Genomic DNA, 25,735 nt, shown 5'->3' with positions numbered 1-25,735 from the left:
CACCATAAACAAAAGGAAAAGAAAGCCACAGACATAAAATAAGTTGATAAATTCAGTTCCTATTAGAACATCTAGCAGAGAACATGAATTCACTAAAGAGGAATCACAAACGGCCAATTAATATACAACAAAATAACCTTCCCTAGCAAGGAAATTGCAGATCAAGTGGGATGCCACTATGATGTCCATCAAACTGGCAAAAATTTAAAAGCTCTTAATACCAAGAAGTGGCAAGGCTGTGGGGACACAGTTATTTGTGTCCACAGAAATGGATAATGTCTCCAGATAGCCACTTGAGAAAGCAGTCTCCAGTCCAATCAGAGACGCACATCTCTTCTGATCTAGCCCTTCTCTTTCTTGGGTATATGCTCTACAGAAACGTGCCTGTTTGTTCAAGGACACATACAAAAACTTTTTTTTTTTTTTTTTTTTTTTTTACCATTCTTACTAACAGAAGAAATGGACATAAACAAAACCTCCACAGTGAACAGAGGTGGATGAGCAGGTCAGCCACAGTGTGTTCTGTGGCTATGTGCAGGAAGCACAGAGTGCAGTTAAATGAGCACTAAGTTGACATGAATCCCCAAAGACAGACCTCAGAACTCCCATGTTCCAGAAAAGCATGTTGCTAACTGCTGTGTACTCTGACAACATTTAATGGCAGGTTCAAGTATGTGAGGCTGGGGGTACCAGAAGAAGGAAAGAGGGAGAGATACATAGGGGGCTACACCTGTGTCTATAGTGTTTCATGTCTTAAAATTAGCTAGGAGCTAAGGGAAGCGCTTCATAAGATTAGTGAGTAAATGAGTATAGATAGCTGTATTTTTCTGAATCTTTGTAGTGCTTTACAGATGTCACAAGTATCTATAGAGTTATCATTAACATGGATAGAAGAATTAAACTAAGGGGAATGGAGTTGCTACAATATGGTGGGGACGAACTGAACCTGATTAAATTGTAATGTCAGAAACAGCCCCTAAGAAGTTTGAATTGAATTGTCTTAGCTGAGTTTCACTGCACCTACCTCAAGTGATGTTATTACTAGCTTTCATACTGTTCTAATGACGTTTTTTTATAAATTAGATGGTTGAAAGTGGTGGTCCTCAGGTTTTAAAAGGCCTTGAACAGAGGTATGTTACTTTTTTTTTTTTTTTGACTTGAAAATAATTTCCAACTTTCTATCAAAAAGCTGGAAGAATAGTGCACAAAACTCTCATGTGGATCTCCTTTGTTTTAGGTTACTAGAAACCGTTCTTGGCTATATTAACACAGTAGCACAGTCTGTGGAGAAAAATGCAGACAAGCTAACTGTGAAGTTTTGGCGGGCACTGCTGAGTAAAGCTTATGACATGTTAGATAAGGTACGCTTTCATTTCCCCCCAGCCACTGTGTTTATGTCATTGTGGAACTATTTGACATATAAAGTTTTACTTTAAGAATAAATTTAGCAATAGGCTTTTCTTAATATAATGTTGCTCACGTTTTTTTCTTGGAAAGAATTTTTTGATGGCTAGAAAGAAATTCATCTGAAAAATGATTGTTTCCCTACCAGTTATAAGCGCATGTGCCTCTGTAAATATACTTTATTAAATAGTCAGTGGTGGGATCCCTGGGTGGCGCAGCGGTTTGGCGCCTGCCTTTGGCCCAGGGCGCGATCCTGGAGACCCGGGATCGAATCCCACGTCGGGCTCCCGGTGCATGGAGCCTGCTTCTCCCTCTGCCTGTGTCTCTGCCTCTCTCTCTCTCTCTGTGACTATCATAAATAAATAAAAGTTAAAAAAAAAAAAAAAAGTCAGTGGTCTAATACTGTATTATGTTCTACTTTATTCAAGTGGAATAAGAGAAAAATACCTCTTTAGGTAGAGTACATGGGATATTAGAAATATCACTGGCCTTGACATTTGAATTGCTGTTTGAAATCTAGCTACAAAGCAGTTCACTTACTCAGCATCAGGTTTTTTGGCTTTTTTCTTTTTTAAGTGAACGTGATTAGTAATGCCTACCTGAAAGATTAGTGTTTTAAGAAATAAAAGGACCTCAAAATGCCTGGAACCTACAACCTATGCAGTGAATAGAAATCTGTCTTAATCTGAATGGATCTTCCTTTTTAAAAAATTTTTTTGTTCAATGTGAAACTGCTGTGTAGGTCAATGCCTTGCTGCCCACAGAGACATTCATTGCTGTGATCAAAGGACTGCTGGGTAACCCACTGCCATCTGTCCGCCGGAAAGCATTGGATCTTTTGAACAATAAGCTACAGCAGAATACGTCCTGGAAAAAGAAAATTGTAAGTGAAGACTGTGTGTCAGACCCGTTTACCATTCTTTGCTTTATCAAAGAGCTGCATTTAACTCCCTTAAGTTTGTCCAGTGGGATAATTTAAGTAAGTATATCATTATCTAAATATAATGCCATGAGGTGTGTTTCTAAAATGTGATGTTAATTCAAATGGGAATTGTGATAAGAGTTCTTAGAATGGAATCTCAGCCTAATGAAATTCTTGATAATATGGACCATATGTTGTCTTAGCTGCAGCATAATTCTAATCTTTTACTCCAGACGGGTAGGGTACTTTATATAAATGTCCAAAATTGGTCACAAGCACATACACTGGCTCGGTGGTAAACAGATGGGGAGACGGTTGCTTGTGTGTAATTGTGTGGCATAGGACCTTTGGTCTGATTTCCATTTAGGCAGTCTCAAACTGTGAAAATGGAAAAGTGAACCAGTATATTTTTTTTGGAGCTTTAATCATTTGAAAATTTTGGCTGATCTTTTCAGGTTTATCGTTTCCTGAAATTGGTTCCAGTCCTTTTGGCCATTGTGCAGCATAAAAAGATGGTAGAAGAACAAGCAATAAACAGACAGACAGCATTGTATACCCTGAAGCTTTTATGCAAGAATTTTGGTGCAGAAAATCCAGGGCATTTTGTCCCGGTGCTGAATGCTGCTGTGAAACTAATTGCACCCGAAACAAAGGAAGAGAAGAATGTCTTGGGAAGTGCCCTGCTGTGCGTGGCAGAGGTGGCCTCCACCCTGGAAGCGCTGGCCATCCCTCAGCTTCCCAGGTATGCTGACTGGGACCTGGGACCAGAACCATCAAGTTGGGTGTCTGGTACAAATTGAAAAATAATACCTTAACAACTTTTTTTGCTTCTAAGTAGAAGTTGCAAAAGATTAGATTTGTTAAAGATGTGATCTTCAAGCTAAAACCCACAACATTATCATTTCCCTTTATGCTTGTTGTGCCCCTGTTTGCACTCCACTTTGGCCAGCTATAACTGGGAAGTGATAGGTGAAGCCTGTCTAGAGGGGCTCAGCTGTTTGGGCAAAAGCTTATGCTCCTGACTTTCTCCTTGGCTTTGGGATTGATTAGCTGTGCAGCCCTGGCAGGTTACTTTGTCTGTTAGAGCTTTGCCGTCTCTGACACCAAGAGAATACCCACTGCGTGGGAATCTGGGGGGGTGCCATGCATGCGAGATTTTTCACATAGTGCCTGAACGTAGCAAGTATTAGATTGAAGACCTTGGTATTTTTAAAAACGACTGCACGACTGGGTATCAGGAGATTTCTTGCTCTTAGTGTCATAAAATGTGTTGACACCGTTTTGTAGGCTGTTACCATGGAGTGATGTGGCAGGCACAGTTTGGATTTTTTTCATGACTTTTCCATTCTCTGTCTCTTCTTAATTGTTACTCGATACCTCTTGTTCCTTAATTCTAGCCTGATGCCGTCATTGCTGACAAGAATGAAGAACACCAGCGAGCTGCTCTCTGGTGAGGTCTATCTGCTCAGTGCTCTGGCAGCCCTGCATAAGGTTGTGGAGACCCTCCCACACTTCATCAGCCCTTACCTGGAAGGGGTCCTGTCTCAGGTGAGCACAGTGACCTCAGCATCGTTATGGGGGTGGGGGGGAGTTGGAGATCTGATGATTTTACTTGTTTTTTAAGTTTTCAGTTTCTGTTTGGCAAGAAGGTTTTTATTTCTGAAAAGCTATCTTGCTTTTTAGTAAAAACATGTGCCTTTCTCTCTCCCATCCTCCCACCTGCTTGATTCTGACATCAGTATGGTTATTGCTTTCTTCTAAGGCTCATCTCTTTTTTGATTTTTATAAAATGTCTTTGCCTTTCTTCTTCCCCTCCCCTCCTTGAGATTTTTGGCATTGGGCTGGTAGAGAGCTGCCTTTTATTACTTTTTGCAGAAACTAGTGTGCCCTGTTTGCTTCAACATGAAGGGATTTTTAATCCTAAAGTAACTTTTTGAGTAGAATTCTTGTATTGCAGTTCGGTGGATAGTTGGCAGACAGGCACTGGGCAAGTGGCATTTCTAACTGAAAATGCCCCAGAATGATCCTTGTTCTATTTTATCGGTCATTTGCCATTTATGAGGTTAGGAACCTTAACTGCCATGATGAAAATTATTTAGCTGATTCACACATTCTATAGCCAGGGCTTAAAAGTAGACATCTTACAGAAAAGGACCACTACATCTGAGGAGCTTTCTAGATTTTTTTTTAGTAAAAAAGAACTTGACTCTTCTTGTGGTCTCTGGATTCCTCTAAAAAAAAAAAAAAAAGAAAAAAATCAGTCTGAATGTTCTGTGTCCTTTTGCCTTCTATCATTTACCTACATCCCTGACTCCCCCTTGGGAAAGAGGCATCTGTTCATTTTTATCTTCAGATGTTCAAGGATGGTTTTAAAAGGAATTCTGTGTGAAGCTGGCATCTGAATTGATTTCTGTAAGTGTTCAGATGATGTCAGTTCCCATACTGGCTTTGATCTTTCTTTTTATATTCCTGTAGGTGGTTCATTTGGAGAAAATCACTAGTGAAATGGGTTCTGCCTCACAAGCTAATGTCTGTGTCACATCCCTTAAGAAGACACTGGCTACCACACTCTCACCCCGAGTCTTACTGCCAGCAATCAATAAAACGTACAAGCAAATTGAGAAGAACTGGAAGGTTAGATCATACTGGGTTTTAGACTTTGGGGAAAGAAGATATGGTACTGAATTTTTTTTAAGTTTTCACTTAGCAGAGGATGGTTATTTAATTCCTTGATGATTGTATTAACGATCTATAAGAATATTAAAAATTGGCACATCTCTTTACTGTATTACTGGTAGAACCACATGGGTCCATTTATGAGCATCTTGCAAGAGCACATTGGGATCATGAAGAAGGAAGAGCTCACCTCCCATCAGTCTCAGCTAACCATATTTTTCTTGGAAGCCCTGGACTTCCGAGCACAGCATTCTGAAGTAAGCTTATTTCTACTTTCCCAAATTCTAAAGTTACCTACCTATTTAAGAACCAGAGAACAATCTAGCCATATAACCTGTTTTACTTCCAAAAGTTATTTAGAGCCAGATGTTGTTAGTAAACTGGCTAATAAGTCAGGTCTTTTGTTTTCAGAGTGATCTGGAAGAAATTGGAAAAACAGAAAATTTTATCATTGACTGTCTAGTAGCCATGGTTGTAAAACTTTCTGAAGTCACATTTAGGCCCCTTTTCTTCAAGGTAAGCTTGTTTCTTCCACATCTCCTTTGTACTCATATATAAATGTTACAATGTATGTAGAATAATACTGTTTTATCGTTTCAGCTGTTTGATTGGGCTAAAACAGAGGATGCCCCTAAGGACAGACTATTGACGTTTTACAATTTGGCGGATTGCATTGCTGAAAAACTAAAAGGGCTTTTTACTCTGTTTGCTGGCCACTTGGTAAAGCCTTTTGCTGACACCTTGAACCAGGTGAACATCTCCAAAACAGGTTGGTAGCTGACTCCAGTTCAGTTGACAACTTCGCTTTGTTGTTCCTCACGCAGGGTACAGGAAGTATGGTAAAGATAAGGAAGGTGAAGTTTTTACTTCATAGTTGACAGGCATTGAAGTGTTTGTTTCAGGGTAATGAAAAATGCTATGATCCATTGACTAACTTGGGAGAACACAATACATGGGCATTACTGTCAGTTATTGAAACTAACTGTAAATTGTTCAGATTGGTATATTCCTTATGGCTGATGAACAGCTGACTTGACAGCCACTAATTGAACTTGGCAAACTAAGTGATCTTAACTGAGAATCTTAACTCTTAAAGGAGTCACTTATCTGAGCTATTCATGTGCCTTCATCCTGATTGATTTATGTACTGTTTTAGAAATACCCTTCTGTTTGTGGTGTTAAAAGTGATTTGAATGTAAACATTGGAGATTAAATTATGAAAATCAGTTGTGGTTTTTTTTTCACTTTTACTCTCCCCTATCTACAGATGAAGCGTTTTTTGACTCTGACAATGACCCTGAAAAGTGCTGCTTGCTCTTACAGTTTATTTTGAACTGTTTGTATAAAATTTTCCTATTTGATACTCAGCATTTTATCAGTAAAGAGAGAGCAGAAGCCTTGATGATGCCCCTGGTGGACCAGGTAACCAAATAGAACTATCTTTTTTGACAAATGATGTGGAAACCACCATCCCTATTAAAGTTTAGTAGATTTTATTTCTACTACAATTATAGCTGCTGGGTTTTCTTCTCCAGGCATTTTTTAATGAGATTTTTATTTCAAAATTGATTTTTCATTTTGAATGGATAGAACTTCTCTTCATAGTGTCGTGTACCAAGTTTTACTTTGAATTTTTCAGAATACGAGGTATCTTGGTTAGATTTTTAATTTTTAAATTTCTAAAATTAGATTTATCAAGATTGTTTTAGGACTTGGCTGCTCGATGGAAGAACTCCTCTCAGCTGTTCTTCTGCAGGGAAAGGAGTGATGCTAAGGGCTAGGAGAATCTGAGTTCCAAAAGGTAGTAAATTTGCTCTAGAGAGTACTAGAATTATGCCTTGTTTTTTGAGCCTGTTGCTGTCACATTGGGTATTTTTTCAAACCCAGAAAGGAGATTGGTTGCTCAAAGTCTTCATTTCCCTCTTCATAGCTGGAAAACAGGCTAGGAGGGGATGTGCACTTCCAGGAGCGAGTGACGAAGCACCTGATCCCCTGCATCGCGCAGTTTTCAGTGGCCATGGCAGATGACTCTCTTTGGAAACCACTGAACTACCAGATTTTGCTCAAGACGAGAGACTCTTCACCCAAGGTAGGAGCTTTGGTTGCCAAGTACCAAAGCTGTGTGTATTCACCATACAACCCAAGCAGTCTTAAAGCAGTCATGGATATAGGGCCATGGTAAACTGGTGGGACATGCTGCTTGTCTTGTAGAACTAGAGGTTGCTCTGTTCAATCTGAAGATTGAACCTGAGAATTTTTTTTTTTTAAAAGGGTATTTATAAATAATAGTTCTTTTCCCATCTCCACAGTGTATTAGACACAAGTACTAACATTTTCTAAATACTTTTAAATCTTGAAAAAACCTGAAGTAATTGTTTCTTAAGCACCATTTAAATGTCCTTGTGCTCCCAGAGACAATCTTTCAGTTTGTCCACAGAATGTTCCTCTGAGTTAGAGCAGTGTATTATCTCCATTGTAGATACCAGAATAACGCAAGATAAGTAGTGGCAGTTGCCGCTCAATGATGACATATGCGAGAATGTATAGAAGCTAAAACTCCATGTCTCAGTGTCATTGTTTTCAAACTGGTTAGCAGTGAATCACCATTTCTTTAATTATCATACAAGAGTCTTAGTGGATAAAACAGACCAAAGCGGAATTTTACTAAAAGATTTATTACTTGAAGTTCATCATAACATTTATTTATTAGGACAATGAGGCTATTTTCACAAACCCCTAAATTTTAAATTGCAGTTCTTGACAAAGTTCTAGCATTACATGTATTTTAATGTTTAGTTTTGATTGTACAACATCAAGAAAGTCTGGTTTGAACATAGGTAGTTACAGATGCTTTTTAAATAAGTTATTTTGCTGTATCCAAATATTTTTAAAATTATTTAAATTATTATTCCAAAACTGGAAATAGGACTAGTACAGCTTTGGTTTCAAAGTGAATCACTGATAGTGCCCAATAACTGCTTACATTCCTTGTCATAGATTAGTCATGTTGAGAGATACCCAAACTTTTTTTAAGTTCCCAGACTAGGGGATCCCACTGTGGCACAGTGGTTTGGCGCCTGCCTTTGGCCCAGGGCGCGATCCTGGAGACCCGGGATCGAGTCCCACATCGGGCTCCCGGTGCATGGAGCCTGCTTCTCCTTCTGCCTATGTCTCTGCCTCTCTCTCTCTCTGACTATCATAAAATTAATTAAAAAAAAAAAAAAGTTCCCAGACTAGAACATCATAATACATTGTTTTTAATTCTCTACTGAGCATGAGACCAGAGCCAGTGCCCAAGCCCCTCACACAACTGTAGTAGTGACACAGAGTTCTGAGGGAGGGATCCTGTCTGAGGTGGCCAGGGATGCTTTTTGGCCAGGCTTGCATCATTTCTGATAGCCAGGTGAGCCAGCAAGTCCGGTGCACATAAATTTGGAATGACACACTTGAGTTAGTGTATAGCTTTTTTTTTTTTTTTTTTTAAGGAAAATGTAGGAGTGGGTGGTGCAGTCAGGTTAAGCGTCTGACTTGCTTTCGGCTCAGGTCCTGATCCTCAGGGTTATGAAACTGAGCCCCACATCAGGTACCGTGTTCAGTGTGGAGTCTGCTTAAGATTCTTTATCCCTTTCAGGTTCGATTTGCTGCTCTGATTACCGTGTTAGCACTGGCTGAAAAACTAAAGGAGAATTACATTGTCTTGCTACCAGAGTCCATTCCTTTCTTAGCTGAATTGATGGAAGGTAATTCCTAAACTACTAAGAAATAGAGTGAAATTCTGTGAAAATGTGCCCAGTGATAATGGAAATGTGGATAGTATATGACAAGCCTGGGGCTTCTGTACTCCACCTGCCCATATCTCCCTCTGCAGACACAGGAGGTTGAGTTCTTGTTGGGGAGTGGGAGGGTAGGTGACCACCCCAGGATTATTGAAACTTTGTTTACAGTGTAATCTTCACTACCTTTACTTTTGTGTTTATGATAGTAAAAACAAACTATAGTATTGTTTTTCATTAAATCTGTACATTTATATCCTTGAAAATTTTGTTCCCCAGACATTGGGTTATGGTAGCAGAATGTCTGGTGCCATTATAATTGCAGTAGATTAGCTGCCTGTTAATAATGACCAACATCAACTGTGCTCTGCATGGAGGATCTCATTTAATCCTCATGATGGGCTGTATGCCATTATCCTTGTTTTAATGAAGAAACTAGAGGATTAAATTGATAAAGTGAGTGTGACAGGTAGAAGCGGGGTTTGAATCCCGGTTCATGCAGTTCTGGATGTACCACCAAGTGCCACCATGTACCCTGAGAAAGAACAGCTCATCTGATGAAGCAGGGGTGATGGAGGCTGGTAGACAAACACTTTTTCATATTAATTGTTCACTGCTTTTCTAAAAGTACATTCATCTTGGTTTCTTACGTCCTGGAGGGGTATCACTAGGAATTTGGAATTTTCATTAGCAAACTGCTACTTTGGGGGCTCCAAGTCAAAGACTAAGAAGGGAACAAAGAAAGGGGCCATGCAGAGGAGGGGTTCTATGATGCTCTCTGCAGCACTGATGGGTTTCATCGCCCTCTTTTGACTGAACAATGGCCAGAGAATGGAAGACATGAAGAATTAGACTAATGATAATTGAAGCAGAAGATTCAGTTTATATTTTTGTTTTTCAGATGAATGTGAAGAAGTAGAACATCAGTGCCAAAAGACTATTCAGCAACTGGAAGCTATACTGGGAGAACCACTCCAGAGCTACTTCTAAAACTTTGGGGTGTTGGCGTTTCTTACTCTGTTCAGAGGTCAGATTTACTTTTCATATTTTTATTTTGGGTGTGGTACCATATTACTTTTGGTACCCTGTCACCTGTCTAGGCTCCTTTATGAAAGTCCCACCTGGTTTGTACTACTATAGAAGCCTCCCCTGCCACTTGTACAGAATTGCAATAAGAATAAATGATACCTGCTATTTTTATACAGACTGCTGTGTTTGTTTAAACATTTGTTATAGGGCAGCCCCGGTGGCGGAGCGCTTTAGTGCCGCCTGCAGCCCGGGGTGTGATCCTGGAGACCCAGGATCGAGTCCCCCGTCGGGCTCCCTTGCATGGAGCCTGCTTCTCCTTCTGCCTGTGTCTCTGCCTCTCTCTTCACTCTCTCTGAATGAATAAATAAATAAATCTTTAAAAATAAAAAAAAATAAACATTTGTTATAGTCTTTTCTGGTTGAAGTTACTGGTATTATGGATATGTTTAATTTGAGCAAAGGTAAAAGTACCTCATTTCGACTGTAAAACCTTAACTCTCCTGGAAACGGATGTCTTATGTACATGGTATCCATGTCAGAGATTTCACTCATGGTAATTCCTCAAGAAAATTGAGTTACTCAGCAATGGTGCTTTGGACTATAAAGCTATTTGGCATACATTTCATTTTGGGTAGGTGACACTTCAGCCTTGTGTGTGACCACAGAGGAAATTAGTTCTGGAATGTATTTCCCACTTAGGACTGTGATTGTTGTCTTCACCCTTCAGTCTTTGGGGGGTGTGGAGGCAGTGGGCTGTGTAGGCAGATCCTACAAATAGAAAAGGCTCAGAAACAGAAGGTGGCATGACTCCTCCAGAATTAGAAGTGTTCGAATTCCACTGGTGGTAATGAAGAATTACTAGTATGAGAAGGTTTCAGATTTCTTTGAAAGCTTTGAACGCTTTGAAGTTTTCTAATTTCTGATGTCATGTCAAGTAAAGACTCAAAATTAAATCTGCATTTAAGGCATTTTATTTACACCTTTTTTAAAAACTTAAAGCATCTAAGAACTGTCCCATAGAATGTTTACTTTGAAATTCTTTGTTCTAATTTAATGTAGAAATTTAGTGCAGAATTGTGACAAAACACTAAATTGCAGTGTTAGAGATAACAGCTTGCTAGGAATCTGCATTCCCATCTAAGAAATGTCTTGATAAGATTACTAAGTACTGACAGCTTCTTTTCAAAGCACATTGATATTTTATATTCTTTCCATCAGAGAATCCATTTTATGTCTTTAGTAATACCTCCACATGACACAAAAGTGAACATCAAGTGTGTTTAGAAATGAAAGGAAACGATGTATATGGGCTTTTATTTTTCCTTTAAGAGCCCCATAGTCTGCATCTCGTTCAAGCCCTCTGATGTTCTTTATGGAGGGAAAAACCCCTGGGAGATTCCTTCTTCAGTTTTCCCAGTGAAAGTTAGGACCCCAACTCTGCTCCCCACGAGCTTGGCAAGACGCAACATAATAAATTAACATGAATAGAAAAGAATTAAGTGCCAGAAGCTTCTACACTGAGTACTTCTAAAAAATCAGATTGCTAGTTGTCTTTTCAGTATATGGGTACAAATAATATCTAACTAAAATCTTTAAGGAAAATATTCTTAAACACTGGCAGCATATTCAGCCCAACAACTGAACAAGATAAAATGATGAAACTGACTTAGCTTTTTTACCTCCCCACTCCCAAGCGTTTGAAATTTCCTATAACAAGATCTGACCTGTAAGAATTGTACAAAGAACTGCCAACTCGCTTCAAAGAATAATAGGAAAAAATTACAGAAATGCAAAATTTTAACTTGCTGATACAGGTTTGATTTTAATCACTGAACAATGTTTTGATCTCCATTGCTAATGAGGGACCAATCTTTAGAACAGAGAGGTGGGGTTTATTTGCATGCAGACAAGCAAGAGATTTTTATACTGCCTCTCTCTACCTCATGATAGCGCCTATTTTACAGTCATGAAATCTAATCTTGACATTGCTTTGTTACCCATAAACATTTTACAGATTGAAATCATCTACCTTAAACTTTCTATTTGGAGTACATGTAAACCTCTTGACTCACCCTGAATTCAGCTACTCTAAAGCATTTCTGGTACAGACACTGGCGGCATAGACTGACCTCAAGTTAATTTTAACACCATTGGTTTTGTTTTGCTGCATTGTTTGCCTTAATCTTTGTACTGTGTTGAGATTTCATAATGTTAGAGCTAGATATTTATCCTGCTGAAGGAAACTGCCAGATGTAAGGCAACATCAGTCCTTTAATTATTGGATATGACTGAACTCTGGGTTTGAAAGCGATCGCTAGAGAAGTAATGTCTTGTAAATTAGTATGGAGGTAACTTCACAGCTCAGTAATTGTCTCTGGTTCCTTTATGCAGTTAATGCCCGTAGAAAAGTCAGTGGCACAATGGCAGAGCACAGAGGATTCTGAGCTCAAGAGAACAAGGAACAGAGTGGTATTGTGCTCCACTGTATACATTTATCCCCAGCTCTAGCACGCTGCTGGCAAAAAAAATAAGTGCTCAATATATGTTAGCTTCTATATGAATAGATACTTGTTGAATGTGAAGCAGATTTTAAAAAGAAGAGGCCGGGGTGGGAGAGAGAACAGAAATGCCTGAAAAATGACTAAGTTACTGTTGCCTCAGATTTCCTTATTCTGTGCTAGATAGACAAAGCCACACTGCATGGCAAGGACTGAGAATACCTAGTAGGATTTCATGTTATGCAAGTTCATTTTAACAAAATATACATATAAACAATATAATAGATGCATTTTAACGAAGCCAGTGTTAACATAAGACATTTTGTATTTCAGTTTTTGTAGCAAGCATGTCAGCTACCAGCTCCTTACTTCCAGTAAATGAATATCTCCATCAATTTCCAGCGTGTCAATATTGCTAAGCTCTTTAAATCTGTGTTTGTACTCCAGGCTGTGTACACCATTTACCGCAACCTTGAATTCTCTAACATCACAATAAATGATCATCTGGAAGGAAAGTACGACAACATTAGTGGCTCCCTCAGTTCAACACTTTGTTTCTTGCACACTTCCTGGATATCAAAAAGTAAACCCACGGGGTTTGCTTTCTACAGAGACACTCCCCCAGCCTGCTGCTGCTAACTTCTCTTCTAAGACTCGTAAGTTTATCTGGTAGCAGCACCTTCTGCTTTGTCCCACTCAGAAAAGTAACTGAGCATGCTTGAAGCCTCACCCTGTCCCAAGGGCCTGAGGCCTCTCTCTTGCCCCTTGCTCCCAGCAAAGTGGAAAATTGCCCTCCACCCATGTTTGGGAACTGTAATGACATAGGAAAACTGCCATATTGACACAGGGGAGCAGATTCCATAGGTGGGAAACCAAGGGACCTGAGCCATGACTTTTTTGCCTTAAACTCTAGGGTCTTAGACAAACCATGCATCAAAATTTTCAGAAGTTTAGGGCACCCTCAAGGACTGCCCAGCTGTGTGGTGACTGTGACTTCCATCCCAGCTCAGCACAGCTTGGTCTCCACCCGTTTCCCAAAAGCAGTATTCTGGGCAGTAATCCATGGAGGAATTAGCTTTCTGGCAAAGATTTAATTCAGATTCATGACTGGTGTTAGCCTTTCATGTCAGCCTTTCCCAGAGTTGTCTGCCTAAAACTCAAAATAGTGAAAAACAAAAGAAACTACAATCCTTTTAAATCACACCTAACACTCATACTTCTGATAACACATTCCTGATGCCAGTCTGGCCACAATTCTACCATTTATTCTCCACTCACACTAAAAAGACCAGTTTGGTGAACCTGCACCATGTTCTCCCTTCTGCATCTTCCCTGTGTCAGGGCTTCAGAAGAGCAGAAAGGAGCAGCACAGTTTCCATCCCCAGGGTCTAGACTGAGGCAAAATCTAAATCTGAAAGACAGTGTGCGGGTTATTTTGCTTCTACTAGTAAAAGTGGCTGCTGGGGAAAATTCCATGGATAGAAGAACTAACTAACAGAAACTGGGGCTACATAGAGAATTGGGAAAATATCCATAACCTGGGATTCTATCATCCCAAAAAGTGGTGGAAATCCCAGTTTCAACCAGGTGGAAGAAACCCTCAGTAACATACATTTAACGAAATCTCAAGAGAACATAAAGCACAGCCTAATGCCCAGAAGGGAAAACAAGTTGGCATCAGAGGGGTATACTGGGAAGAGTCCATCAGTCACCCTTATTGTACCAGAGCAAGCATGGTGCCACTGCCTCACAAATGGAAGGAAATGCCTATAGCCCAGGGAACATACTGCCGCAAAACAAGTACACAACTTGCAGAAAACAGACCCACAATCTCTAAGAAAACATGGAACAACAATCCTTTACAACCATCTGATGTTCTAGAATAGCTCATAACAACATTATAGGATGATAAAAAAAAAATACAAAACTGAAAGATATTTCTCAAAAGACTCTAGTAGCTGGAACTAATAAATGAATTTGAAACAACAGAAAGTAGTGGTTAATATCAAAGTAACAGTATAATGAAATAATCTGAGAATCTAAATGAAAGCATATTAAAAAGATTGTTTTTTCTCTGCTTCCAACTCCCTATCACTACAGAAAACTAAAAACAATGGTCCAACATGAGAGTAATTACTGTTCCTGAGGTAGAAAACTAACAAAAGGAAAAGATGATTATTTAAAAGAATGCTTGTCCTTTTCTATTTTAATATAGAGCTAAACTTGGGGGTTGGATCAAAGAACAACTTATATCACTGGTTTCCTGTCACCGACCACAAGGATCCACTGCCTTCTGAAACAGTCACTGCTGTCTTCCCCACAATGAGCCCTCAGTCACCTTTTATACCTGGACTCCTGCCAAGCCAGCAATCCCCTGGCTGCCCTCCCCACGTCCCCACCTTGCCCAAATCATTCCCTCAATCTGGAAAACCCACCTTTAACTTTACCCTCCTACATCCTTCTGAATTCCAAACCAATATCCACAACTTCCAGGAAACCTCGTAGGATTAGGTCACATCTGTTACTCTACATACCAGGAGTTTAGGAATACATATGAATGTCCGATTACCATCTTCTATTCAGCCTCGATGTTCCTACCTTTAACAACTAGTTTTGATGAGTCCTAATGGTCCAGAGCATGTGACAGTTTAAAATACAGAAGCATGACCTAAATCAATGACCCTGAATGACCACGTAGACAGTGCTTCACCTAAGCTAGTGAGTGAACCTAGCCAACCACCCAGCATCCACATTAAGATTACTGTCTGCTTAGCATCCAGAAACACATTTTAGGACAGGTTGTGTTACCATAATATTCCCACATTTGGGGAACTTGGGACCATAGCACTTCCAAGCTCCAAGGGTCTAAAATCTCTTTCCTTAAATATATACAAGCAGGACTAACCTGGAAGAAAGGACTGCCACCTGAGGCTATATATACTCAAGATGGCAGGTGACAGAACAGGCAATTTTATGGTTCCTATGCCCTCATGTTCTCTTAGGATTATCCTAATCATGTTTCTCCATCCTAAAGCAAGGTTCCTGTTAAAATTCCTATGAACTAATATGGGACCATCCAGTAACAATTCCAGTGCAAATAATGTAATAGTCCACTGGCTATGCCATTTATGCCAATCAAAATACCAACTGTATTTTGAATGCCCCTTTTATAATGCAGATACTCCCCAAATAAAAGCCACATGCAATCTCCACATATTAAGCTAGGGCTTAATTTTAAAAGACTTATTTCTCCTATACCTCCTCCCAGGATTCTTTGTTCTGTCCGATAAGATCATCTTACCTCAAAGTACATCCCAGGACTAAATGGGAAACAGGTAATATTTCTCTCTTCTTCTCCCCAGGACTCATGAAGAAAAGAGTTTCTTACAAATGCTTTAATATTCAGGCGTGGGTTCAAGTGAAGAGCAATATCCTTTGATTTTCCTGATACTAGATCAACATTAAAGCTTTTGAGAGAATTAAAAAAAAATTAACCAAGTAGAAGAGAGCAGTACAGTTTCTGCAATTTTAACCGAACTGAGCTCTGATCATAATTGCACAAAACACATGTGTGCACACAGACACACCAATGCAGATGGGAAGGTAAAATTTAAAATTTTGAGGGACACCTGGGTGGCTCAGCAGTTGAGCATCTGCCTTCGGCTCAGGTTGTGATCCCATGGTTGGGATCAAGTCTCACATCAGGCTCTCCACAGGGAGCCTGCCTCTCCCTCTGCCTATGTCTCTGCCTCTCTCCCTCTGTCTCTCATGAATAAATAAATAAATCTTTTAAAAAAATTTTAATTTTGAGTTAGCATGCCACTGATGTAAATGTGCTCTCTGCAAAATAAAAATATAAAAAACTTTAACATCAGTGTTAAACACTTCAACACTGAAGCTACAGATCTGGATGGGAAGCAATTGAAGGATTAGAGCAAGTAACCGAAATGCTTGCTTTGGGCTACAGGAGGATGGGGTCCTTTCAAGTACATATTCTCTTTTAACATTGACAAGTGTTCTGTTCTTCTTGAAAGTGTACTACTTTCTAGGAAATAGGTAATTTCAAGCTTCCAGAAGTCTCAACGTCTCTAGAAAAGGTTCCTAAGGCAGAAATCGTATAAGTCGCATGACATGGGGGGCCCTAACAAAAGTCACCTGACCACAGACTGACCTGAACCTTCTACAAGGCATGGATAGCTTCCTGGACAAAAACACCACCCTCTTATCTGGCCACAAAAACCCCAGCTCAAAAGAGAGGCTTTTACTCCTAATTCTGCCACCAGCTAGTTGTCAGCAGTCTTGTTAGCAGCCTGACTTCCTGTTGCTTTGAGAGTCTCTTTCAGGTGAGGATTAGGACACTACTCCTGCTTCCATCTCACAAGACAGGTAGAGCATAAGAGGCCATTAAGAGACACACGTGGAGGGCAGCCCGGGTGGCTCAGCAGTTTAGCGCCGCCTTCAGCCCAGGGCCTGATCCTGGAGACCCGGGATTGAGTCCCACGTCAGGCTCCCTGCATGGAGCCTGCTTCTCCTTCTGCCTACGTCTCTGCCTCTCTCTCTCTAATGAATAAATACAATCTTAAAAAAAAAAAAAAAAAAGACACATGGAAAGCAGTCACACTATTCCTGGTAACAGCGGTACTGACCCTTTGGCAGTTTTATTCACTTCTCCTTTAATGACAACAGTTCGTCCAGGGCCCATTGAGGAGTTCAACCTTGCAGTGAATGGCAGAGTCTGAAGAGAAACCACAGTCAGCGCTAGGAAGCCTGCAGAAAGTGACCTCATGGGAAAACTGTCCGAAGACACTGGGCAATGGTCAAAAGTCATAATCCTGTAAACCCCAGCAGTCAGCACTGCCCGGCTCACAGTGGAAACTCAATGAAAGCATTTCAGACAAGGAAATGAATACATGTGAGGTGGGGCCTGAAATCCCTCGTATGAGTGAGATCCACTCTGAGAAAGATGCTATGCATGGGGTCCTGATGCCATGCTCCACCTTCTGCCTGAGGGGAGGAAGCCCAAATGGGAGGCTTTACGGAAATACTTGCTCGGGGGCCCAGAGAGTCAATGCCCAGCTGACTCTTCTCTCCGGGGTCAGCACAGAAACGCAGAGTTGGCTGCTTTGGGCTTCTACTGAGGGTAAGAATTCTACATTACCAGCTAATTAAAATTTAATTTGTTATACAGAATTAAGAAACCTTAAAAAAAAAAAAAGGAAACTTTTGGCTCTTCAAACCTTTGACAAACAGCTGGTAGGTAGTATTTTGGCGCAAGTCAAAGTGTTATTGGCAGTCAAATCTTTGCTCTTGGTGTAGACAGTTCTGGGTACGATTTTAGAAATGTCTCCTCTATTACTAGGCTGTTGGGGAAAGAGTTCTGCAGTAAGGTATGGAAGGAGTGAGGCTGTCTTCTAAGGTTTAAATATTCATGTCCTGGGTGATTTTATAAAACATTCCACGCTATAACTGAGGCAAAAATACTTACAAAATGTGGTGTGTCGGGCTTTAGTACCTATTGGAGGAGAAAGTCAAGATGAAGACGTTTGAAAGGGAAAAATTACATTTTATAACATGAACAGTCAGATCTTAATGGTTACAACAGCCAGAGCCAGGATGGTAGTGCCTGCTCAGCCCTGGGAGTGACAGTCAAACGGCCTGCATTTCCTGACCGTGCAGAGCTGTGAAGGGCTCCTTAGGCTGGGGATACAGTCCTGGGGTCCTGGTCATCTTAAGCCTGTATCCTCCACCATAAATTAATTATTCACAGGACTATATGTGAACTTCAGACATGTTTTACTTGTTCTTTCCAAGGTGCTCCCAAAATGCTGAAATACTACATTCTATCTACGAGGTCACATGTTCTGAGATCATTAAGACATCACTTTCTCCCCTGATACCAAAGACTCGGTGTTTAAATTATACTTGTTCCTACAGGGGGGAAGATATGTGTGGAAGTTCACCTGCCAAAGCACTGTGCCCAGTATTTATAAGTACCATGTGACAGTTCTCTTCAGCAGTTGAGAAGGGTTTTTTACGCAAGAATCACAGGAGGGGGCAGATACACTGCAAACTCAAGCGTCTGCAAAACTCAAAACTCAAGAGTCTGCAAAACTCACAGAGCCTGGTACAAAAATATATGCCTTAATTTTCAAATGCTTACTTCCAGCATATTATTATTAAAAATAACCTTTCGCATTAAAAACATAATTTAAAAAACTTTAGCCTCCTTGCCACCTGATTTACATGACAACTAAGAGAGCATTTTTAAACTGGTAGTTCATTCTTAGATTTAATATTTACATTTTCTTTACTTATCTCTGTCAGTTCCAGAGTAGATGCTTGGGTACTTCTGAAATCCTGAAGATAAGATTAATTTTTAACAGCCATCAGAACTTTAAATACAACCTCCTTGACATATCAAAAAAGAATTATAAATAGTATTAAACATGAAAATATGCTTGAAGATCATGATCCAGAAATGTACTTAACATTAGGGTCCTTCCCCCCCACCCCCCAATCAGATTGGCAAGCGAGAAAGAAGACTAAGAATGAGCATCAAGAAAAGTGGGAGTAGTCCGGCACACTGCTTAGACTACATTGTTGGTAATCTTCCTGGAGGACGAGCCAACTAGCCCTCCAACTAGGATCACTTATAACTTAAAATGCAAATGTCCTTTAACTCAGACTTTCTACTTCCAGGAATCTCTCTAGAAGCCCTCCACTGTACTTCCTATGTCAAGGAATTAGCTCCTGTTATAAGGGTTTTTTTTAATTGTTGTTAGAACCATACTAGATTTGAGATCCTATAGACATTAAAACCTAGCCAATAGATAACACACCACCAGCCTGAAAGATTTACGTTCAAGAAACTAATATACTAAGGACAGAGACATTGACAATATTTTTATCTTAAGATGTTAAAGATATTTCCTACCATTTCATCGGAAGACATCATCAAAGAAGACCCCAGGCTATGGAAGGATACTCACCGAGCTGAAGCTATAACCAACTGAGTGGACATTCACTTTGCCATAAATGCCCAGAGTGTCTATTTTCCCTGGGGTAATCCTGTGGGCATAGAGCAGTATGTGTTTCCCATTTACAGCCACCTATGTGGACACAGAAGACAACCCAGCACCCCCGGGGGAAAAAAAAAACAGTTAATACATGTATTAATGTATCCAAATTTAAATCATGTTTACTTGGGCTTAATATCATACCTTTTCCCACAGGTCTGTACATTGTATGTCTGACCTGAAAGCATCCATAACTCTAGCGGTGTTTCTTAACTTCCTCTGAGTCCCTGGTCTGATTCATTAGCATGGATCCTCCCCCCAGACAAATGATGCATTCATGAATGTATGTGCATGTGTATACACGAATGGTCGAGGCCTGTGAACACCCTGGTTCGCCATCTGCCCTGCAAGCTTGCCACCCCACCTGCTGTCCTTGAGGACCACATTCTAAGGAAGACCACCTTGCACATGGCAGGCGTTCAATAAATATTTGTTGAATCTGCTCAATGAACGGACGTGGGCAAGCTACTCAGTTTATCTGAGATTCCTATTGTAAGCCAGGGAAGGGAGGGATGAATAGAGTTTGGGAGATTCAGGGGAAGTGTTTTGGTAGGAGCATATCCCAAAGGCCAGAAAGGACCCACACAAGAGAGGGGAAATTCTCACTCTAAGCGGAGCAACTCTAGTCTGGGAGGCTCACGGTTCTACAAGGCCTGTGGGCCAGACCCTCTCCAGGCCACCTTCTACCTCACACTTAACACTGGCTAGGTATTTACCGCTTGGAGCCACTGGTGTTTACTACACATCGGACTTCTAAGAACTCCTCTGCATCTAAATCTCTCACCTGAAATCCTAAAGAGGGTGCCTGGGTGGCTCAATGGTTGAGCAGATGTCTGCCTTTGGCTCAGGTAGTGATCCTGGGGTCCTGAGATCTAGTCCTACATTGGGGCCCCTGCAGAAAGCCTGCTTCTCCCTCTGCCTATGTCTCTGCCTCTCTCTCTGTGTCTCTCATGAATGAATAAAATCTTTTTTAAAAATAAAATCCTAAAGAACTTGTGGCAGGGGGCAGCCCCGGTGGCGCAGCAGTTTAGCGCCGCCTGCAGCCCAGGGCATGATCCTGGAGACCCGGGATCGACTCCCACTGCATGGAGCCTGCTTCTCCCTCTGCCTGTGTCTCTGCCTCTCTCTCTCTCTCTGTCTCTCATGAATAAATAAATAAAATCTAAAAAAAAAAAAAAAAAAAAAGAACTTATGGCAGGATTTAACTTTGACTTCCTATCCATCTACTAGTACAAATACCCCGACACTTTGGGTCATGGGGACCAGTTTTACTATCCCTTTTTTTTTTTTTTACTATCCCATATTTATTCCTGTGCCAGTTCAGACCTAAGCTGAGCTGAGCTAGCAGAAATGGGATCCAATAAAAAAGTTTCTCTGCCATGCATCCATATTCTAGATGAAACACCAGGGGCAGATGGAGTGTGCCCCACCTCACATTTAGGTACCCGGTTGGCCCCTCCCTACTTTAGAGCAAAATGATAAAGCCACTCTTTTCCTCTGGACTGAAGTAACAGGAGGGTGAGTTCAATGATGTGCTGACCCACCCTGGGCACTTATGTCATTAATGAGGATTTCATCTTCATTCTCCAAAACCTACCTGGAATTTGTCTTTCAATACCATAATGACAATTTCAAAAGACTTTTCTTTTTTGAAAGGTGTGTCGTAGGTGATCTCTTCCCATCCCCATTTTTCATTTTTCAGAGTATTGCACACGATGCAGTCAGACCACTTGAAGCGTGGATTGAAGTGGAAGGCCACGTCGGCACGCGGCTTCACGCTGCTGCCGCACTGCAGGTCCACCTGGAACCTGAGAGAGCATGGAACGAGAAGTGGCAGGGGCATGCAGAAGGCAGGCTGCAGGGGAAGGTCTGGCAAGTACAGCCAGCTGGCCTTGGGGACCCGGGACTGATCCTCTGTCCATTCACCCATGTGGCCTAAATACTGTCTTCCATAACCTTCATGTCCTTCCTCAGGGCAGAATCCTAAACTGGGGTCAAGGCCCTGTGTGTGCAGAGTAAGAGCCCACTTCTTTTGCTTCCCTGGCAGGCAGGTGTGCTCAGGTGTTGGAGACTCTGCTGAGGTGGAAATGTTCAGGGAAGACCCCTGGGATGGCTCAAGGTCAGCTAGCATTTGCCTTCATCCACCTACAGCCCACTCCCCACAAACATCACAGGCACCTGCCCAGCTCCCCAGAACATGGTGTGAGGCCTGGATTTCCAGGTGCCATGAAAGAGGACCTCGCCCTCAGAACAGCAGAACTGTGATCTGGGAGAGGCCTGCTTCTCTAGATTCTACGGAGTTGCCTGGAAACATCTGGGCTGTCTTCTTTAGACTTCACTTTCATTTTTTATAGAAACTGCTGTTATCTGGGCATCAGCTGCACAGAGCTGGCCCAGTAGAACCCATACAGCCTCGCCCACAGTTTGTACAGAAAACAAGCATTGGACAAAACTGCCCAGAGCGAATCTTAAGTGACACTTAAACTCTAATTAGACCTTGTTCCTGGGGTCTGACCACAGTTTCCCTCATTAACTAGATAGCTAATCCTCTATATTCAAATGAGACTTACTACAGTAAAATAAAACACCCAAGTGACTTTCGGTTATTCACTCCCATCTTCTCAGTACCTGGGCCAGGGCTACTGATGAAAGCAAAACCAGGCCTCAAAGTATCCAAACAGTCTCCCCACTAAAAGACCGTTCAGTCATGTGGTTTTTCCATTTCACAGGATGGTTTTACCTGTCCGAATCACAAGGAACATGCCCACGTATTACAATCAAGGTTCCAGGCTCCAACTGCCCAGGAATGGTCCCAACATAGGGGATTACCTAGGAAGAAAAAATATTTAACAAGTGGATGTTTACATAAACAAAACAGAAAGGCTACATTATGAAAGGCTGCATGTAAATCTGCTCAGAATCTAGCATTTTCCAAGTCACTACTGTGACAGTATCTGCAAACCTGAGTTCTTTGAAAAAAGACACAGCTGAAAGTTCACAGAACTTTTTATTTAGCGTGGGTTTTGTGAAATAAGATGTCTACTTAATAGGATAATTCTGAAAACAAAAACAACTTGCTGGGAGTCCTGTTCCCCCTTCCCCTCCCTTTTCCCTAAAGTTCCACTGATGATCCTAGCATGGGACCCAGACCACTTGAGACCCCAAGGCCATGCTGATGGAGACAATGACACTCCCTGTGAACTTAGCCCCTCCTCCATACCTGGGATCAGTGTCTATCTTCCCTGCCAGGCTTCCAGACCTCAGCCCACTGCACTGCTAAGAATCAGAACCATGTGATCTTAAGGAGGATGACACCGGGTGCTTGTGGTCTCTCAAGACACGGCATCCACCTCGCCTGGTTCAGTCTCAGGCTTGGCTTCCAACATAGTATCCAGGTCCCAGCCTGCCCCCTCATCACCTGGAACCCAGCCTTTCTGCCTGGGGCCGGACACACTATCAGATCTTGTCACTCCCCTTTTCCAGAGGTGACTCTAGTGTCCTCCCCACCCACTGGTTGCATCTCCTGCATCACAACCACCACCCCTTCCACTCGGGAGCATCTAAGCAAACCAAGCAGGCCATACGCCATCATGCCTTATGCTGAGCCAACCCGAGTTATGACATAAATGCTAAAATCTATCCAAGGTGGCTCTGATTGTCAAGAAATAAGACCTAGAACAAGAGAGCACGTATAAAAGTAGTTGTCGATAGGTTGCTACCAAGCTGAAAAATCTCAGTGAAAGCGCCATCTTCTTCATGGAGCCTTTTCTGGACTCCATGGGCCAGCAGACCTCACTCCTCTCTGAAGGGCTGCATAGCACATTAGACTCTGCCTAGATTATAAGCTGCCTGGGGCCAGCCAGCCAAGCGATCACTGAGAATGGCAGGAAATGATGAAAGCCAGCTGTCACCTGGTGTCATGACAGCTGCTGAGAGCTGAGTGGGTAGGATGAGCAGAGCCCATCACACTAGAAAATACCACAACACACATCAGAGTAGCTGGGTTTTATGAGTAGAGAATGTAGAGGAATTACACTTCTACACTGATCTTTGGGCCACAGCTGATTCCAGGAATAGCTGGCAGCACGCTCCACAGTGGAAATCTCTTAATAAACTGAAGTTTTAAAAAAAAAAAATAAATAAATAAATAAATAAATAAATAAATAAACTGAAGTTTTCGTAACTTCAAATATGTTCAAACTATTTAGGGATATAAATATTAGTGAGAAAACAGCCTACAGGACTATACATTGTATGACTGTAACTAAGTACTCTAAGTTCATGATAAACATTAAAGAAAGAAACGCCGTAATGAAATAAGCCAAAAAAATTAACAGCAGTTTTCTCAAGGGATGGGATTTTTGTTTTCCTGATCTCTGTGTTTATCTTTTTATAAACACAAGTTTTCAGTATATATTTAACTTGAGGGATGGGATGAAGAGAGCTTTCTCAGACCAATAATCTGTCCCCATCACTGTAAGTTCTTCACCATCATTCATAAGTTGTTCCAATCTGAGAAACGACATTTTCACCATTTGCTATTTCAGTTGTCTGGATTAATGCTTCCTACTGAGGGAAGTACCCTCCACGATGTCAGTCATACTCAAGTGATTTGGATCACATGAGCAACACGAACTGCCCTGCAGCCCACTCACTGAACTCATGACTATTTGCTCCTGTTAAAAGGGAGAAGGGTATTGTTTTGTAGGGAAACGTCAAGCTTTGATGTTTCACAAATAACTTACGTCAAAAAAAAATTAAAATACAGCCCTGGAGACAGTACTGTAAGCATGAGCCATACTTAGGTTCAGTATTATCTGCCAGAACATGCTAGCTGGCTCATAACTGCTTTGCCTGTTTAGGATTACTTCTGTGTCTGCTACACACAAAGGTCTCACTGAGGTGGAACACAGATAAAAGCAAGTGTAAGAGTCTTCTTGTCCCTGAGGAGCTTATAATACAGCTGGGAAGACGACAGATACCCGTGGGAAGATAATCAGAGTAGAGATGGGGTACTCGGGCTGTCTCTCCCATACCTGGACAATTCCTGTTCACCACAGAAACATTCAACCTCATCTAGAGTGCAGGGAAAGGCCAGGACATATGACGGAACTCTGTCACTCGGGACCCCCAGCTCAGATGTGATGTTAGAGCCGGGACAAGAAGCCAGAATCATCCAGTATTTGCTCTGCTGGGGGGCAGCGGCCCTACCCAGGGTCAGAGGCAGAGGTGGCAGTGACGGTGCTGCCAGGGCAGAAGTACCCTCTTGGTGGGAAGAGTCTTACAGCCTGACTTTGGATGCTGTCTGTGATTATGTAGTTGCCAAGTGTGGTTCTTCAGTCCTGCTAAAGATTCTGAGGACTACTCAGTATCATTTAATAAATTCCTTCTCTGCTTAGAGACTAGCTTCTGTGCTTGCAACTGCCAACCGTGACTAGTTCAGCCTCTTAAAACGCAGGGCAGTAAGCGCCAAATTGGTGCTTCAGAAAAAATGTGTAATGAATTCCAGGTTGCCCAAAGGAAGTTTCTTTGAAACTTGGCGTGGTTTGAGCCAGGCAATCAAGAGGGGAAAGCCAGTTCAGGTAGAAAGGTCCGTTTACAAAAGCAGAGGTGGGAAAAGAAAAAACATATCTGGAACCATAAGCAATAAGGGAGCATTCAAGACAGTCAGGGTCAGACTTTAGAATGAGATCATGAAAGTGGGATCTAGGGAAACAGTCCAGTGGAATAAAATACACTGGAGCACAGGGGATTCTTGGGGTACAGTGGTTACTTGCAGTGAGCCTGAGATAAGGCTACAATCCAGGCCACAGCAGTAGACATAGGAGTGGGGGGAGGAAGAAACAGACACAAGAAATATTTCAAAGGAAACGATCTGTATAGGGCCACCATCTAAAATGGTAAAACTGGGGAGGAAACAGAATTTCAGAAGGAAGATATGTTTACTTTTGGACAATTCTTGAGTGATGGGCTAGGAGAACATCTAAGAGGGGATCCAGGACCACACATTAAATGAACGGCCGGAACTCATGCTCAGAGTCAGAGCAGGGATGATCATTAAAGGTACTGAGGTTGATAAGCTGAGAGAAAGGGAAAGGCAGGGGAAAAGGTTTGTAAAATGTCTTGTAATATGAGGGAATATGCAGAAGAGAGTTAACAAAGCAGAAATGGGATGTCTGGGTGGCTCAGTGGTTGGGCATCTGCCTTTGGCTCGGTCCCGGGATCGAGTCCCACATTGGGTTCCCTGCAGGAAGCCTGCTTCTCTATGTCTCTGCCTCTCTCTCTGTTTCTCATGAATAAATAAACAAAATCTTAAAAAAGAAACACACACACACAGCGCACACAAAACAGACCTGA

The 25,735-nt window shown here is 41.5% G+C and overlaps 2 protein-coding genes across 6 annotated transcripts in view; one reads left to right on the top strand and one right to left on the bottom strand.

Annotated features, from left to right (window-relative positions):
* The window catches only part of HEATR1 (HEAT repeat containing 1), a 45,227-nt gene extending 35,246 nt beyond the window's left edge, over nucleotides 1–9,981 (top strand). For 2 of the 3 annotated variants that reach the window (XM_041748848.1, XM_041748850.1), the window contains 13 exons: nucleotides 1,084–1,130; nucleotides 1,238–1,361; nucleotides 2,147–2,287; nucleotides 2,782–3,068; nucleotides 3,724–3,874; nucleotides 4,802–4,960; nucleotides 5,125–5,259; nucleotides 5,414–5,518; nucleotides 5,603–5,771; nucleotides 6,270–6,424; nucleotides 6,933–7,091; nucleotides 8,634–8,742; nucleotides 9,677–9,981. In XM_041748848.1, the coding sequence (XP_041604782.1) occupies nucleotides 1,084–1,130; nucleotides 1,238–1,361; nucleotides 2,147–2,287; nucleotides 2,782–3,068; nucleotides 3,724–3,874; nucleotides 4,802–4,960; nucleotides 5,125–5,259; nucleotides 5,414–5,518; nucleotides 5,603–5,771; nucleotides 6,270–6,424; nucleotides 6,933–7,091; nucleotides 8,634–8,742; nucleotides 9,677–9,765 (1,830 nt within the window). In that variant the 3' untranslated portion in view covers nucleotides 9,766–9,981. Of the gene's footprint in view, nucleotides 1–1,083; nucleotides 1,131–1,237; nucleotides 1,362–2,146; nucleotides 2,288–2,781; nucleotides 3,069–3,723; nucleotides 3,875–4,801; nucleotides 4,961–5,124; nucleotides 5,260–5,413; nucleotides 5,519–5,602; nucleotides 5,772–6,269; nucleotides 6,425–6,932; nucleotides 7,092–8,633; nucleotides 8,743–9,676 lie in introns of those variants that run through there. The other variant, XM_041748849.1, reaches the window with a different exon arrangement.
* A 778-nt stretch (nucleotides 9,982–10,759) lies between these two features.
* Nucleotides 10,760–25,735, bottom strand: part of LGALS8 (galectin 8) — a 29,937-nt gene continuing 14,961 nt past the window's right edge. For 2 of the 3 annotated variants that reach the window (XM_041748851.1, XM_041748852.1), the window contains exons 3-10: nucleotides 22,119–22,207; nucleotides 20,976–21,186; nucleotides 19,292–19,411; nucleotides 18,603–18,659; nucleotides 17,788–17,814; nucleotides 16,949–17,037; nucleotides 15,604–15,769; nucleotides 10,760–12,806 (exon numbers count right to left, since the gene is read on the bottom strand). In XM_041748851.1, the coding sequence (XP_041604785.1) occupies nucleotides 12,657–12,806; nucleotides 15,604–15,769; nucleotides 16,949–17,037; nucleotides 17,788–17,814; nucleotides 18,603–18,659; nucleotides 19,292–19,411; nucleotides 20,976–21,186; nucleotides 22,119–22,207 (909 nt within the window). In that variant the 3' untranslated portion in view covers nucleotides 10,760–12,656. The remainder of the gene's footprint in view (nucleotides 12,807–15,603; nucleotides 15,770–16,948; nucleotides 17,038–17,787; nucleotides 17,815–18,602; nucleotides 18,660–19,291; nucleotides 19,412–20,975; nucleotides 21,187–22,118; nucleotides 22,208–25,735) is intronic. The other variant, XM_041748853.1, reaches the window with a different exon arrangement.

Source organism: Vulpes lagopus, chromosome 3, assembly GCF_018345385.1.
Source record: "Vulpes lagopus strain Blue_001 chromosome 3, ASM1834538v1, whole genome shotgun sequence".
NCBI classification, from domain to species: domain Eukaryota; kingdom Metazoa; phylum Chordata; class Mammalia; order Carnivora; family Canidae; genus Vulpes; species Vulpes lagopus.
Note: the sequence above shows the minus strand (reverse complement) of the source record. Positions and strands in the feature narration are given on the sequence as shown.